At 41.4% G+C, this 16,602-nt stretch overlaps 1 protein-coding gene across 1 annotated transcript; it reads right to left on the reverse strand.

The window, feature by feature from the left end:
- Window positions 1–1,310: 1,310 nt before the first annotated feature.
- barx2 (BARX homeobox 2) lies at window positions 1,311–16,141 on the reverse strand. Its single transcript, XM_036536505.1, has 4 exons — window positions 15,955–16,141; window positions 5,337–5,646; window positions 1,854–1,938; window positions 1,311–1,583 (listed from the first exon to the last, which is right to left on the reverse strand). Exons 1-4 carry the CDS (start codon window positions 16,139–16,141, stop codon window positions 1,311–1,313), a joined length of 855 nt encoding a protein of 284 aa, XP_036392398.1.
- Window positions 16,142–16,602: the final 461 nt, after the last annotated feature.

A 16,602-nucleotide genomic window follows, 5' to 3' on the forward strand; every position in this document is an offset into this window, starting at 1 on the left:
AAGAGTCCGAATGGGAAAATAAAAGTATTGTCATACAGCTGGAGACAGTTTTAATGTGAGGGAATTTGTAGACCGTTAGTCCATTGTGTTGATCAGTTTTGCTGTGGTATTTATGCGAAAGCTCGCGGGCAGAGAACATCTCAGAGGTTTTTGAGCATTTGGCAGTTTTCTGTGGTTTGTTGGCAAACAAGGTGATTTATTCGTTTGTGAGATTCCAACAGGTTAAGAGGCTCTCCATCTGGCCAAGAAATCAGCCCGCCTCCAGTGTCACAATAGACTCAAAAACTGACATGAAAGAAGGGATTTGCTATTTTGTATATAGATATTTCAAAAATGAAATATGTGAATTTTTCTACCTAAAATATGAATAACTTACAGTGCCATTACTGATATATTGATTTCTTTCCCAAATGTTAACTTAATGATCAACATGATAAACTCAAGAAGGAGATGATCAGAAAATGTCCAAAAAAATGCCACCCTAAAACAAACAAGCTGATGCTATATGTCCTGCTACATAAATACAACTCGATGAAGCTATACAAGTAGTTTTACTTATTGTCTGAGTTGTGTGTGTATTTCTTTGTTCTTGCCTGCCTATCCATTCTCTAATGCCAGCACCAAAGTCCAACATTCTTCATCATCAAAAAAGTCAAAACACTGAGAATGCACTTCTGCATTGAATACTTTCATTAATTATGGTGGTTTGGCTCACTTTAGTCTTGTTAAAGCATTTCAATTCCACCAAGTCAAAAAGGCGCCTTTACCAGTGTAGTGTTTTCAGTTACACATCTTGGCATAATATTAGCATAAGGTTTGTAAGTAACAGCGCACTCTGGGAAGTAACATATTCCACCCTTTTAAATCAAGACTGAAGGTTAAAGGGAAGTAAGCTCATGTTGACAAATAAAACAAATATAATATACTGGGTACAATCACAGAGCAACTTATGAAACAGTGCTGCCAGTGATAAATTGCACCGTTCCTCATGGATGTGATTGCTGGATGTATGTGTGTGTGCGTGTGTCTGTGTCTGTGGGTGTGTGTGCAGGCAATATCTGTATGAGCATGTGTGCGCATGTGTGCAATATGTGGATGTGAAAAATTTGCGCATGGGTGTGTGTTCTCTGGGTTTAAGCCACTGTCACCTTCACCATCCCACGTCTCCAGCTGTGTTTAAACCAGACTGAACCTGTACACAAGTGGCAGGCAGCCCTCAGTTCAGGAGCATGCTCCTGAGGCACTTGCTACTCAGGCAGTCCAGTCTGTCCCAGTCTCTGGCTGTGCATTAGACAGGCAAATGGGGACCTTTAGCTCACAGCGCGCACCTCTGGCTGCAGCCCAGGGAGCTGCTGGGACCTAGGGCCAGCAGCCAGAGTCAAGTGGCATGCCTCAGGTTCCCCTGACCCCACACTGAGGTCTTGGGGCTCGCACTGGGGAGCGTTGGTGTACCTGCGGGCCTGCTCCTCCTCGGCCATCTGGGCAAGCCGCTCCTTAGCCTCGATCTCTTCTGTGCTGGGGATGGAGTTCTTCTTCGGCCTGCCTTTGGGCTTGGTTGGGGCCTCCTGACCCCCCTTAAGCACCTGGAGGGATCCCACAAAGGTTCGGTAAGGCTCAATAAAGCTTTGAAAAATGTTGCCTGGGGTCAACGACAGTTGCAGTTATTACAGTTATTATAGCAATTACAGGAAGATGGGTGAGGTTTTGGGCCCCTCAAGACCACTCTTTCAGCTGTTAATCTTTGGAATTGGTGCCCTGGGTTTATGGACTCTTATGTTTTTGTGTCTCCTACTTCATCATCACTCACACCCCATGCCCACCCCCCTCATATATCTGCCTTTTCATGCTCTCACCATTTTCTTCCACTTCATGCGCCGGTTCTGGTACCAGGTCTTGACCTGCAGCTGTGTGAGTCCCAGAGATTGAGCCAGGTCCAGTCTGCAGGGGACCAAGACAAATGCAAATTTATCCTTTCAGCTGTAAAAATCACCCAGAAAAATTAACAATGAATACATGGATGAGACACATGGTGAAAAAAAGAAGTGTAGGATATATGTTGAGGATACATGTCCAGAGTTTATTAAGAAAAGAATGCTACAACAGGAGTTCAATCAGAAAGGGATTAGTAAAACAACTCTCAGAATTCAGAGCTACATTGGTTCAAGATGGTCACTAGAGGGAGTTAAATTTGCATTCTATTCCTCCACAGCTGAATATATTGAACCTAGTCCCATAGACTGATTGGTATTGCCTGGATTCACTGCCAGATACACAGTATTCACTGTGTCTTTTCAATGTGTGGGACAGGAATTAATGCAACATTTGCCATCCTACAGATCCAAAGCCTACACATCTACAGCATGCCTGCAGTCTCTGAGAGCGAGCCACCTTAGCCTCCTGTCTGAAACTGATCACATTGCACACCTTCAGGAACCTTGACGAAACACCCGTAAGTAACGCCATAATCCAATCAAAGCTCCCCAAGGAAAGGCCCCAGAGGAGGTCCGAGATGTTTTCAGAACACATGCATACATCTGTGACTAATGAAGATATCGGTTTGCCTGCAACACAATCCTTGGCCGTGGTTCCCAGGAACTGGGCTAAATGAATGAGGAATGGTGTGGTGTTGGGGTTATATCAAAAGCCTGTCTTAAAAATGACCTCACCGAGATTTCCTCTGCATTTTCTCTTCAAAGGCCTTCACACCCACATAAAAGGATTTTCATACCTTGTTCCTGAGCCACTGCAAGCCTGCCTCTAGCTGCTGTGAATGAAGAGATCTCCTGGAAATGAGGATTACTGCCAAACTCTCAGCGAACTTTGCGCATTTCTTTCTCTCTCCCTTTCTCTCCCCCATCCTCTTTTGTTCAACCCAAGGTGAATTTACAAAGTGCAGCCACCTCAGTCTAGTACACCAATAACACCGCTACCAAAACATTACAATATGAAAAAAATAAAATCAAGCTTTGTATTTTTTTAAGGTAATGTGGTCCAAAATACAGGCTATTGGGCCATCCCTCATGCTAAACCAGCAGCTCTGAATGTAGAGTACATGGGTCTCAGGGGGCATGAGATGCGCCATCAGGGAGTTCATGAATTTCTTTTTTTTTGATGATACACATAGTTTTATTTGCAATTTAAAATGACTGAGTCTCCATTCAGAGTGGTGTATTATTATTATGACCTCATTCTAAGGTCAACGAGTATGTTAACAGAAAAAACCTTTACTAGAAAATTAGATTTCCAGAGTATCAAACTTCCATTGGATATAACACTTGTAGGAAAGGAAAAGTACTGTGGGAAGGGAAAGCACCTTGGTTGTTTTAGATCAGTAATGTACTCTGCACGTTGTTATCCACAGGGAATTCACTTAAATATATAACTGCTCAAGCCTACAACATGCATGGCGGAGAGTATTTTGGCACAGCTCTGATGTTGATGATTACAATTATTGTAAATATATTCTTGCTATAAAATCATTAGTGTAGATAATGTGATGAATCATGTTCAGCCATGTGGTCCAGGTTCCTGTTAAGCCAAGCCAATCTTTTTGTTCTGATGAAAACAACATCTGTCTCAAAGTATCTCAAAGACAAGAACAACAACCATCAAAATAAAAACATATAATGCCCTTTAAGGTATTCACATAATACTTTCCAATGGAGATTTTACTTTATTTTTCCTGCACTGTTTTCAACAAGCCCAAAATTTACTTAGCTCTTTATGGGGAACCAGAGTCTAGATTTATACATTCTTTTTTGGCTTTGTCAACCAGATTAATTGTCCTGATCCCTGCCATTGTGGTCTCGCAGCTGTGATCTCACTGATGAGGTGTGACTATTTGGCTCAGAGTTTTTCCTTTCTCCCCTTTTCCATGGGTGGGACCCTTCACCGTTGCTGTCAGAAGTAGAGGGCCCAAAACAACTCATTGCCTCTCTCTGACTCAGTCTTCACCCAAGGAAAAAAAACACATGGCCATTTACCAATGCAAGCTTCGGATGAGTCCTCAACACCATAAGCAGTTACAAATCTAAGACATTCATCATGACTGCATCCGTGTGTCAGACAGGTAGGCTCGTTCAGAGACACTTCCAGAGATCTCTCAGATTGTCTCACTGGGCTTAGCTTCTGTTGCTTCTTCAGTCTATGGATCCACTGCGTCTCTGATACTTCAGTACAACGTTCCAATCTGCTCTGCCATGCATTGCTTCCTTTAACGATTGATTGTTTGATGCTTTTATTATAATTTGCTTGTGTTAAAAACATGGACACCCACCCATGGTGGTTGAGAGTTAGCTGCCTTCACATGAAAACAGTTTCCACCTGAAACACTCATTCATGTAACAGGACATGTCCACAATGCCAGATTTGCAAGCGGGTCATGGAAAATGTGACACAGCCTCTTAAAAGGTAATGTAACACAAGCAGGACTCTAATCTTGTGATTATCACCTCATTGCAAAGCCACTTGCTCTTTTGAACCAGAAACCCCCTTATGAACATCAGCTTGAGTCTGGCAGGATAATAACTGATTAGCTCTTTTCATCTTTCAAACTTATGTTGGAGCACCTTTGTTCTAGCGTACATCCCTGTTTTTCTGAATGGAATACTGTCTCTTTCTTATTTTTTTACTACATCAGCACAGGGTTAAGATGTTCCTCTTGTCCAGACTAGACCATGAATGCTGTGCTCTGGCTGGTGACTGTGCAACTGCTCACTGTATTTCCAAGAGCAAAAATAAAATATATTCTTGAATCAGTAGTAAAGCAAGTCAATTGAATCAAATGGGGACTGGGAATGGGCTGTGAACCTTCATGTAGCAACATCAGCCCAAAGGCAGAACCCAGATTATTTGAGAAGGGAGCGATTAATTCCATCAATTGGGTCAATTTTTCGCAGTCACATAAATCCCTCACACTTCACCTTGCTTTCTCTGGCATTTGTATTTGCAATTTTCGAGCCTTTGTAAAGTCTGAGGATGGTACTCTTACCTTAATAAGGTTGCTCCTCATGCCAGTCACAACCACTTTATGACTAGTATGCATGCTTGAAGGTTGGACAGACATAATGCAAGAGGCATCACATTCTGATTAATCGTTCAGGACTGCACTCAGTCCAACCCTGTTGCAGTTCAAGTAAGAGTAAATTCCTCTTTTTCTCTTCTTAGACAACATTGAGTCTGGCAGCAGCTGTAATGTAGAGGGTGCAACAAAAAAAAGCAGAGGAAGAAGTTCTGTTGGACAGGACCAAATCCAGGCCGCAATCCCTCTACCCAGGGCTATATGGTCTTTGGCTGGTACTGCAGGATGTATACAGATCCAGTACGTGTCCTCTCACCTGTCGGGTGTGGATAGGTACTTCTGCTTCTGAAACTTCTTCTCCAGGCCCATGAGCTGCAGCTCTGTGAAGATGGTGCGGCTGCGCCGTGGCTTCTTCTGCCGGGAGGCGTTGTGCTCTGCCTCCGACTCACTGCTGATGCTCACCGGCGTCTCACTGGGGGTGGCCTCGGGGACACGGCCCTGCTGCGGGGAGAGCAAGGACAGCGAGGCCAGCTGCACAGGGGGTGAGGGCTGGGACAGGTGGGGCAGGCCAGGGGGCTGGTGTGTGATTACGGACAGGAGTGGGTAGGCCCGCAGTGAGGATGAGCCTAGCGAGACACAAACAGCAGCAGCAGCCTCAGTGAAAGACTTTCTATGGAAAAAAGAAAATCAGCTCCATTCGGGCTGGTTCAATAATCATCATCAGTTCAGTTCTCTGATGGGCAAGTCTTTTTTGCAGCATGGCTTTAAAAACCATACAAAATACAGCAAAGAAATGAAAAAAAATAAAGCATATCCATATGTGCCATTTGAATATGGATTCACAACAGCAAAGTGGCTGTTTATCCATACCACAGACTGAATAAAGTCAACAGGCACAATAAATTAGTTTAGTAAATGCAAGTAGACAATTGAAGAAATGAAGAGGTAGGATGAGGGAGCTGATTGTAGATCACAGGCAACACTCTCCTTGAGTTCAATAGTGACATAAAAACATACTATATAGAAGCAATTCTGTCCCTGCTATGGAACGTTCCACATACATTCTGAGACCTGAACTCTTTAACTTCCAAACAACGCCTACTGTTACAAGAATTCTTTTTTTAAAACAAGAGCCATGGGGTACATATCGTTGTCTCCCTAATTAGTAGTATCATCAATGTAAAAAAAGAACATTATGAGACACCACAGACAGAATGTCAGTGAATAGGATCACACTACAGTCTCCCAGCTGTATACATTTTTATTGTAATCAGGGGAAGACTCCCACACATTTGACAGAGAAAAATTTTGTCATAATGATTCAAAGGCATTATTTGACTAAGATAATACTAAATAAATTTGCAAAACAATAATGGTGTACTGTCACACAAAGAGCAAGTAAAAGCATATTATTAGAATATCATGACAAGATGTAGAAAATTCTTTAAATGTGTTTCTTTCCATTATATTTTAGTGCCAAATAATCTATATCCAATTTATTAGTTATTCTGTGAAAGAACGTATCTACATGTATTCTGCTTAATATAATGATTCTACATCGAGTTATCATTTTTCATTTTAATGTTTACCATAATTCTGAGTAATTCTATTTCCAGTTCTCAGTTTGACTCAATATTAACATTTTTGCCTGATAAAAACTTAATGTTCACCGTTTGGCCTCATTGACAAAGAGGGCATGGACCCTTTTATGATGCGCTGTGTGTTTTACTCTGCTCAGATGAACTCCAGAATTTAATAATTATTTTAAGAGCCTCAGATGAACAACTCCTCCATGTTCTTTCCTCCGAGGCATTCTGCCTTAGAGGCTGTAAATCTGTAGTCCGGCTTCTGGGCCAAGACGCTTTGGTCGTTATTTAAAATGTTCAGACAGAAGCAAGACGCCAGCGTCAATAAAATGCAAACCCTTGTCTGGGGGGCAAACCAGAGACATGGATATACTGTACAGACTGACAACAACAGGAGAAGGGTGGCGTATGTGTCTGTGTGGAGAAGGGGGGGTATGGGGGAACCAGCTGTTGAGCAAAACACCACACACAGACTAACTTTCCCATCATTCTGTCTTGCTGCGGTAGATCCATCTGTCTTATCAGATCCAATGACAGAGAGGTAAGGTACGACAAGTTTCAGGGAGCTATAACATTACCATCCCTTAGGCTGTAAAATGTCTTTACCGCTATGTCTAAATAACCACCACAATGTTCTGTATGTGTTTTTTTTTTCCTTTCATTTGTAGCTGCTGTTGGCCAAGTGGCAGGAGGTGGTCAAGGTGGGAGCATGTGGGTGACTTAGAACTGTGTGTGTGTGTTTTGTGTGCTGCAGCCTTGCCCTTGTTCTCCATTCCCCACCCCTCTTGCTTGGAGCGACAGCACTGCGCTCATCTGCAGCATGATATCACCACTGAGCAGTGAGCTCATCGCCCGTCCTCCAATTTGGAGAATCATTGAGCACTGCTGCAAGCCTGGACGCACATCATTGCTCTCTCTCTCCCTCTGCGCATGTGTATGCATGCATGTAGGCACAGATATATGACAATCTTGCTTTTTTCCACTAAACCCTAATTTACTAAGCACACCTGAGATGAGCATGTAAGACTTTATAGAGACTTATAATACATTATGCATGCCTGCATAGCATTTGGAGCCAAAAGGTTTTTATGTCCTTGCTGTTTTGTGTTTGGTCAGGTCAGCCTGTGAATTGAACCATATATCAGTTTCACAGGCATACAAGAACACAGTGATCTTCAATGACTGTAAAATGTATCACATAACTGCAAAAGCTATTTTGTAGTGATGGCATTCCTGGCCAATTACCCAGACAATGGTAGACTGATGTGAATGGGAGAAGGCTGATCCAGGATTTTAGCACATCATCAACCTCTATGGAAATACAGAGGTGAACAGTTTATCCTTCAAGACGACATTCCTTGAAATGGGTTTAGCTGTAACTGTTCAACCATGCTTCAGCAAACATGAAAAGTTATTGAAAGAGTTTTCTCTGTTTCTCTGTTTTCTTCTCTGCTGTTGTCACAACACTTGAACGAACACATACACACACATCCTGTAATCACATCCATGAAGAACGGTGCATTTTATCACTGGCAGAATGTTGGACTTTGGTGCTAGAATTAGAGACTGGATAGGCAGGCAAGAATAAAGAAATACAAATTCAGCTCAGTGAGACAATAGTTACAACTATTTACACACATACACACACACAGTTCTTCCACTGCTGAAGAGTAGTGTGATTCTTTGGCTTTTGTAGGAAACAACTTCTTGTCATCAGTGCATCAGACTTTAGTTCTGGAACCCTGATCAGCTGTCAGTGGACTGTCATTAATACTTCTGAAAGTTGCACCCAGTGTCTACTATCGGGTCAAGATCAAAGAGACTGCATGCATGCCAGCATGCTCCTTGGATCCTCACATGTCAGGGCAGGGCCTCTCAACTCCAGTTCTTAAGATCTGCACACTCTTAGGGATTTTCCTGCTTCTTTAATATATGTTAAGAGTGATTCTATGAGCAAGTAAAACTCTGGCAAAGAGTTTTGTAAGACACTAGACCTGGCATCTATGAATCAGCCTTAGAAGACCCATTGATTTATATGCTAACACTGTCTATAGGGTAAATTTCCATGTTCTTATTGAATTACAGGTTTGCAGTTAAATATACACTGTACACCGCTAGTAGGAGTCACATCCATCCAGGATTTTTCTTATTTAGTGGTGGAATAATAAAATCAGAGTTCATTATTAAAGGGTACAACAGAAATTTTATATAAACATGTTTATGATTCATATAAATGTTTGTGGTTTTCCTGTAATTAATTGAGACTGGTCCTTAGCTACAAATGTAGAAGAAAATGTTAAAGATATAATCATAAAGCCAAAATAAAATCATAGTTTCACTCAAATGAATTACTTTTGAATGTCTGCATGATAATTTCCCAATGATGTCGTATCTGTTGGACTTCATTTTCATGGTACGACACCTCCTTAATTACACGTAGAATCTAAAAAAATGCCAGGGTTACAATGCCCAGTTTAGTGCTATCATGAAGACTTCAGAAGGCAATGTTTTTATTTGTGGAGGGCATCTTTCTTTCTCCTTCTGTGTCAACTGATATCTAGGCACGTACATAAAATGCACAGCTCTAAAGCTTTTTTGGTTAATTTTGGGTTATTGTGCTCCATTATATTATTACATGCACAGCCTAAGTTTATTCTTATTCCTTATTCTTTGTTCTTTTAAACATTGTTAGTGTGGTAATGATTCTGTCCCAGTGTTTCTTTTTAATCACTCCATGGTGAGTTGATTCTTGTATTTTTTTATAAGCAGAGTGCCACTTCTTTTTTTCTGAAATGACAGTTGTAATTACTATCGACTGTTTTATAGTTTTGGTGTTTTGTTAAGGGGCCTGTGCTATTCACAGAGATGAATGGATTAATTGGTCCAGTCAGGAGTATGATTATCTGAATCATGAATCATGTTAATTGTGTGAATGGAACACAAGCTGGAACACAGATACTGCAGCCCTCTAAGCCCAACCATGTGTTTAGCATGAGTGTCCATGACTGTTATTTCCTGTAGTTTACCCTGTGAGTAACATGGGAGCAACCCGTGGAGTTAACTAGGATGTCCACCTTCCACATTACAGCATGATCCACTGTAGCCTGATGCAATATGAATCTCACAAAATGGCACCAGTCATGCCACCCCAGGCTGGGGCATGTTTTGTATCATTAATGACCTATGAGTTGAGACTTGTCAACAGAATGGCAGCAGGCTATCCCCAAACCTGGATGTCTCACATGGTGTTATTTCTGTAACATACAGCAGAGTCACATCTCAGCATACATCTCTCGACAGGGTGTCAGTCTGTCACTGTCCCATTGCCCCGGTTAATCCCTGCCAAGCAGAGAGGCATGGGGCACCACTCTTAAATCTCATGTTCATATTACCCTTTTTTCTTGCAGTACCATTTTGCATGATTTTTTTTTTTTTTTTTGCATTTTTCCATTTTTCTTCCCAATTTGGAAATGGCCAATTCCCTGAATTGTTGGAATGCCCAATTTGTCATCGATGTTCGGTCCCATTGCACAGCCCCCACAGTCAATCCGGGAGAGCGTGGACAAGCACGTGCCCTCCTCCGAGACACGTGATGTCAGCCGTTGCTTCTTTTCACACTGTGGTCCACAAGTCAAGCTAGCACAGAGATAAGTCGGAGGAATACATTTCATATGCAGCTTTGGCATGTGGACCACAGGCGCCCGACCGACCAGCAGGGGTCGCTGTTGCTAATGGGACCGAAGCCCCTGCCGACGTACCCACCCCTATCCCTGGCAGAACGAAGCCAATATGTTCCGCCTGTGGGCTCCCGGTCACAGTCGGCTAGTGACACGGCTGGGATTTAACCCGGGCCGTAGCGTTAAGTCTGCACTCGGAATGAGTGCTTTTACCGACTGAGCCACTCGGGAGACCCAATTTTTTTTTTTTAATGGTTAATTCAAGCATCAGTCATTTATTTGCTTCAGTCCTCCAAATGGCACTATCCGATAGTGGTGTGCTGACGTTGCAAACTGACATGTGAATTCTCTCTCATTAGCCATCACAGGTGTGTCCTGGTGACATCTGTGGCTGATCTCCCTTCTTCGGTAAACCCATCAAGTTCATCTGGCAGATGATGTCCTAAAATAGGCAGGTTGGATGCACTGAAGTGAAAATGTTTTTGACAAACACCCAGCTTCTCCCACTCTTCTGAACAGGGTGGGGTTGGGTGGGATTGTGAGGCGGTGGGAGCCTCATGCTCCCCATGCCTCACAACTGCACCCTCACTGCCCAGGTCTGCTTTTCATCACTCTGTCATGCCAGATTACTCAATCAGCAGATCTTATCTCCCTTCTCCCTTTCCAAAAGAAATGGCACTAAAAGCTTTGCCCTAGGTTCTGATGAGAGACAAGACTCCAAACAAAATATTATAAGCTAGCATTGTACTCGTTCACTGCTCTCATTCCACCCCAATGGGGCTGTGCACCTACAGTGGAACAGGTTCTTACCCAGATGTTTAGATTATTATACAAGCACTTGAAAGATATCTGTTAGTCTATCTATCTCTTAGTGCCTTCCTTCTGTACAGTACTTCCTGGCTATGCATGTAGTCATGCGCTGAGACTACAGTATTCTGTGTGTGTGTGTGTGTGTGTGTGTGTGTGTGTGTGTGTGTGTGTGTGTGTGTGTGTGTGTGTGTGTGTGTGTGTGTGTGTGTGTGTGTGTATGTGTGTGTGTGTGTGTGTGTGTGTGTGTCCTCTTCTAAATTAGCTTTTTGGCATTATTCATATATTTTTTTAACTTGCTGCAAATTGTCTTGTTATGCTGTGATATGCTTTTGTCTTCAACTATTTTATTTTCTATATTTAATTTTTTCCTATCTGGTAATTAATTTAATTCAGAAATTGAATCTTGCAGGTTTTGCCATTTGGTAACTTTCTTTAACAAAAAAAATAAGTAATGCAAAATGCCACTAAAAATGGACATACGAATGAAAGAACAAGGAGTCTGTAATCTGTAAATCTGTAAATCAGTTTCTAATAATACATATTCTTATTCTAATAGGCTGATTACCCCCATTTCACTCTCCCAGATTTTCCCTGCTGCCAGGCTCAACTGTCCTACAGTGACCCCTGCTGCCAGAATCCTGTCAGAATAGTTTAAAGGCATGAAGAAAAAAGTTGTTGGCATATTCTGACAGATAGGCCAGACTCATGGCCTTTAGCAGCTTGGGGCCTATAAGCCTGCCAGCTATATTGGGGACTCAAGCCATTGAAGTGCTTGAATATACAATGTCTCACACCCCCCTGACTTCAAATAAATGGTGGGCGTAAAGTTCTGATTTGGGAACATGTTACTCTATCCATCCAGGCTAATGCTGCCAAAAGTCTCAGTGCTATCTAACTCACAGCAGGCCATTCAACAGAGGAAAAGCGGAATACATTTTTTTTTTCTCCCATTGTATTATAATCAAACAGCCTTCATCCTGATAGAGTAAAAGCGTTTTTTTTTTTTTGTTTTCTTGAGTTACTCATACATAAGTTGTATTCAAAGAATGTATTCCATGTAAATTATGTAAAAAGTAACCAAATATAAATATAAATCAATGTAAATATTGGCCCAAAAATTCAGGAAGGCCACATCCGGTCACAGACTGGATTTAAAACGCATGGCAATGTCTGCCTTAACCTCATATTGTGACAGCAATGCAGGTCAAACACTGTGGGCTTTTCCACAGAAAAAAATGGTGATCCACTGTGTTATTAAGTTGCATACAGGAACATAATGTTCATGTGAACCAGATAGATAAGAATTCCAAGATCATAAAATAATCAGTTTATAATATCCACATTTGGATATAATAGAAATGATGACCTATTGTAGGAAATCCAATGCAAACAGTTAAAAATGCATGCATGGCTGCATGGTTCAGACATGCATGATTGTGCAACATTTTAAGAAAATGTAAGAACATCTGTAATCTGACATACTGACATTTACAGTAAATGACAACCTCAGGTATCCACTGCATTGTAAACTGAGAAATCCATGCTAATTAAGGAGTAAGCAACACAAAAATTGCACCTAAACTGAAACACAAAAATGTGCATCATTGAGCACTTTTATGTGTATTTAGATATGCATTATGTCTAATCTTATGATTAAATCTCAGGATGTAAGATTGGTAAAGATGAACAAGTGGAAAACATACTGGCATCAACATAAGATTACAAGCAATGATAACATTTACAACATTAAACAGCTAGCATGTAAAAGCATTTTTAATGTAATGTCATAAAGGGAACTCATACAAATGTATATGCAATTGAAATGAAAATATAACATATCGGTATGTCTGCTAAGGTAGCTTCATCGTCTCGTACATAGGGAAGGAAAACGGTAAATCAGTATTGTCATTTAAAGCGATCGCCATTCACTGTGATGACAAGGTGATTTCACTAATTAGCTCCTTTGAAGAGTTGTGCTAATTAAATTCAGCTGGTGTAGTGCATGGGTGGAACAAATACATGGCAGGACCTTTACTTTCTGAAGCCGGGGTGTCCACCTCTGTTTACACGTCAATGGTCAGAGCAAGAATACGTGCTGAACAATAAATCAGCGTTTCCCAAACCTCTCCTGGGGGACCCCTTGTCCTGCATGTTTTAGATCTCTCCCTGCTCCAACACAGCTGATTTAAATGATCAGTTTGTTATTAAGCAGCTTCAGGAGTTCAAAACGAGTTGATCATTTGAATCAGCTGTGTTGGAGCAGGGACAGATCTAAAACAGGCAGGACAAGGGGTCCTCCAGGAGAGGTTTGGGAAACGCTGCAATAAATAATAATAAAAAGAATAACAACAGAATTTATAGGCCTACCTGACTGAACTTAATTAATTAATTGTGTCTTAAAAATGAATGCCTGTAAGCCAGGCGACGCCTCGCAAAGACATGCTGACTCAAGCGGCAGATTGGCTTTCGTTTATGTCACTCCTACGGTTTCTCCCCAGTGGGCGCGTGCGTAAGATTCACCGCATGTCTCACTGCAGTTTGTGCACCTGCCGCGCTGTTTACCTCATCGGGCTATGTACCCGTGACCACATCCTTCCCTCCCCCAAATACAAACAGAGAATGAAGTCAGCCGTCGCCCACAACTTCAGATGCCCTGGTGAAAGTGACGATGTAGGTACACGCTGGATAAGAGGTCCGAGGCGGACCGCCTGGACAAAGTAGTTAACTTATTATGTTTTCTAAATGCATCTCCAATGTGTTGCATGTTCTTCCAGCTAGCGTGGGCAGGGTGTTCATTGCGGATGATGTTCCTAGATCTTAGGTCACCTTAAGAATTTGTCACCAAAGGAGTGACTTTCATTGACACAGATTTTAGAAAGCTGAAGGGTAAGGGTAAAAGGGGAAAACATTTAAGGGCTATTTTCGGACACAGAATAAGTGCTACCAAGTGAGACAAATGAACTATTTGTAAAGTAAATTTCCTCTTATTCCGGGAGCCGACATAATTACCGTTTAATTGATGCCTTCCCCGCTGCAGAGCCCATCACGACTCTGTGAGGTTAATCTGCCAACTGAAATCACCATACCGAGTTTAAGTCTTAAAAATCCAACAATTGTATTCACATTACAGTGATATTTTCACGCATTGTGTGTCGCTGTGTCGTTTTCACAGAGCACTCAAGAGGTCATACAAGAACGAGTATAGTGGGGTAACGGGAAAGGCTAAGATAATTCTACTTCAGGCTCTGAGCATGCCGTAGCAATATGTAGGCTACCAATATGATATACTTTAATATGTTAAACAAATTGATTATTATTAGTAGTGGTGGTAGTAGCACGAGTATTGCTGTTATTAGTAATAGTAGTAGTAGTAGTGATGAAATTAGTTGTAGTAATAGTACACAGGAGACCAATCGGAACATCTTAATATTGCTAACAATGTTTTTTTTTTTACATCATATCTTGCCAGACACTTGGAATCACGGTTTTTGTTCACAATGATTTGATTTTTTGGTTACAAAGTGCAACTGATTCAGTTGACCAAATGCGATACCAAAACTGAACAGATAGGCTAAAATATGCGTCATTACCGGTCATGTATCTTGTCTGGACTGTGAGGCTTCCAATTTGAGTAGGCCTATAAATGTATCGTGTCATTAGTCAAAGGGTAACGTTTCATAAATGTACCAAATGAATGCGACAAACGCAATAGCCGTGCACATGTAGGGTTTTGTGCGGTGATACTTGATAGGGTGGAGCAGAGTAGAGTTTTATAGTCTGAAGGTCGATTTTGGAAGTCACCTTGACGATGGAAAACATATTTTTAGAATTCATTAAAATGGCATCAAAACTGGGCACCAAATGCGGTCATGTCAGAAGATATTAAGAAACTGATGTGAAATGTTAATTTTATACAACTATTTGTTTTTTGTGAAAAACAGCTGTCAATGGCCCGAGTTCCATAGGCAAAAAACAGGTAGGCTATGTGTTCACATCACACCGTATAAAACGTGGTCAAAAATAAGAATCAATTGTTATTTGCATCCCAAGGTTTTCAATATTCATTTCCACGATGATATGCTTTCAAACAAATTGTCCACCTCGGTTTGCTCTAATGGGGTTATCTTCATAACATCAACTGCAACAAGAAAAGCTGAAAATTTAAGTTCCCTCCTAAAGCATCCATTTGAGTGAATATTTACATCGTCATATATGATGTAATCTATTCGCTTACGTATTGGTCATTCCTAATTGACATGCGCAAAATTGAGGTCCGCTATATTTGTGTGCTTCGCTTCACGGTGCATCGACTTGCTTTTAACATTAACGTAGTAGGCTATATGCTTCTGTTTATCCTTTTTAAATTATGTTGGTTAAGGTGTTGTAGTCATTTTCAATTATATTAGGTTGCACTCCAACTCATAAAAAGAAACGTGTTAAAACAGAAATATTTTACTGTATTTAATTGTGTTGGCTAACAGTTACGGTATGCCGTACACGCCAGATTGAGAGAAAAATATCACAGCCAGCTGGCGAAAATACTAAAGGGCATGTGTGACTCCGGCACACTGGGCGCTGCACTGTAAAAATAAAAGTATTAGTAAAGTTAGTAAAATAATTTTTATTGTAAAGTTTATTTTATAACGTTATAATTTACTATATAGTGTTTTGTAACAGTTCAATCAGTGTGTGTTATCCATAGCAACAGTAGACACACATCACGAATATTATTAGAATTGTCTGTAGCTGTATTATTTACGATGATTTTAATCAGCAGAACGTAGTCGCATTGTTCCCTGATCCGTTCCCCATCCGTATTCCCCCAAATCTGCTGATCGTATAAGCAGGCATTTCCACTTACCCGAACATGAGTGCATAGGTTTGGGTCGGACGATGAGAGACGGGCACACGGAGTACAGAGAAAGTTTTTCAAAGTAATCGCAAGTCTCCTTGGAAAGAATTTCATCTATCATGAACGTCTTGTAGCGCCGCCTGGCTGCTTTCAGGTGCCCCGGAGAAGACAGTCTTAACTCGGCTTGGCAGTGCATGATCAGCCGCTGTGTGTACACTACTCTCACACAGCAACACTTACTCGAGAATAACAGAAGATATCGTTGGTAAGAAAAAGTCGAAGTGCAAGAGTTCGAAACGGTGATGTTACTATTTCCAACACTATCCTCTCCGCTATCTCTTTTCTCCTCTCTGTGTTTCTTATCCGCACTACCTGATAACTTGTGCTGCACCGGTCAGTGTGCGTTGAAAAGTTTTTAATGGACTGAGGTAGGATAAGTCTGGAATTCCTGCTATATAAACGATCTCCCCGTACACATCTTTAGTGTTCTATCTCAGGACACTCTGGCTCGCTCTCTCTCTCTCTCTCTCTCTCTCTCTCTCTCTCTCACTCGCTCGCTCTTCTTCCCTCCCCCTCGCCCCCTCTGTAGTTTAATAGGTGCTTAGGGACTACGGCATAAAGTTTTTTCTCTGCTAAATAGTAAGGCTTGCTTTTTAC

Source organism: Megalops cyprinoides, chromosome 9, assembly GCF_013368585.1.
Source record: "Megalops cyprinoides isolate fMegCyp1 chromosome 9, fMegCyp1.pri, whole genome shotgun sequence".
Classification (NCBI taxonomy): domain Eukaryota; kingdom Metazoa; phylum Chordata; class Actinopteri; order Elopiformes; family Megalopidae; genus Megalops; species Megalops cyprinoides.

Excerpts from the sequence above, each read along its gene's own strand:
- barx2 (XM_036536505.1), bottom strand. The coding sequence starts at position 16,141 with ATGCACTGCCAAGCCGAGTTAAGACTGTCTTCTCCGGGGCACCTGAAA. Across the intron at positions 5,647-15,954 it reads ACCTATGCACTCATGTTCGG|GCTCATCCTCACTGCGGGCC; the intron begins GTAAGTGGAAAT and ends GTGTCTCGCTAG. Across the intron at positions 1,939-5,336 it reads TACCTATCCACACCCGACAG|ACTGGACCTGGCTCAATCTC; the intron begins GTGAGAGGACAC and ends GGTCCCCTGCAG.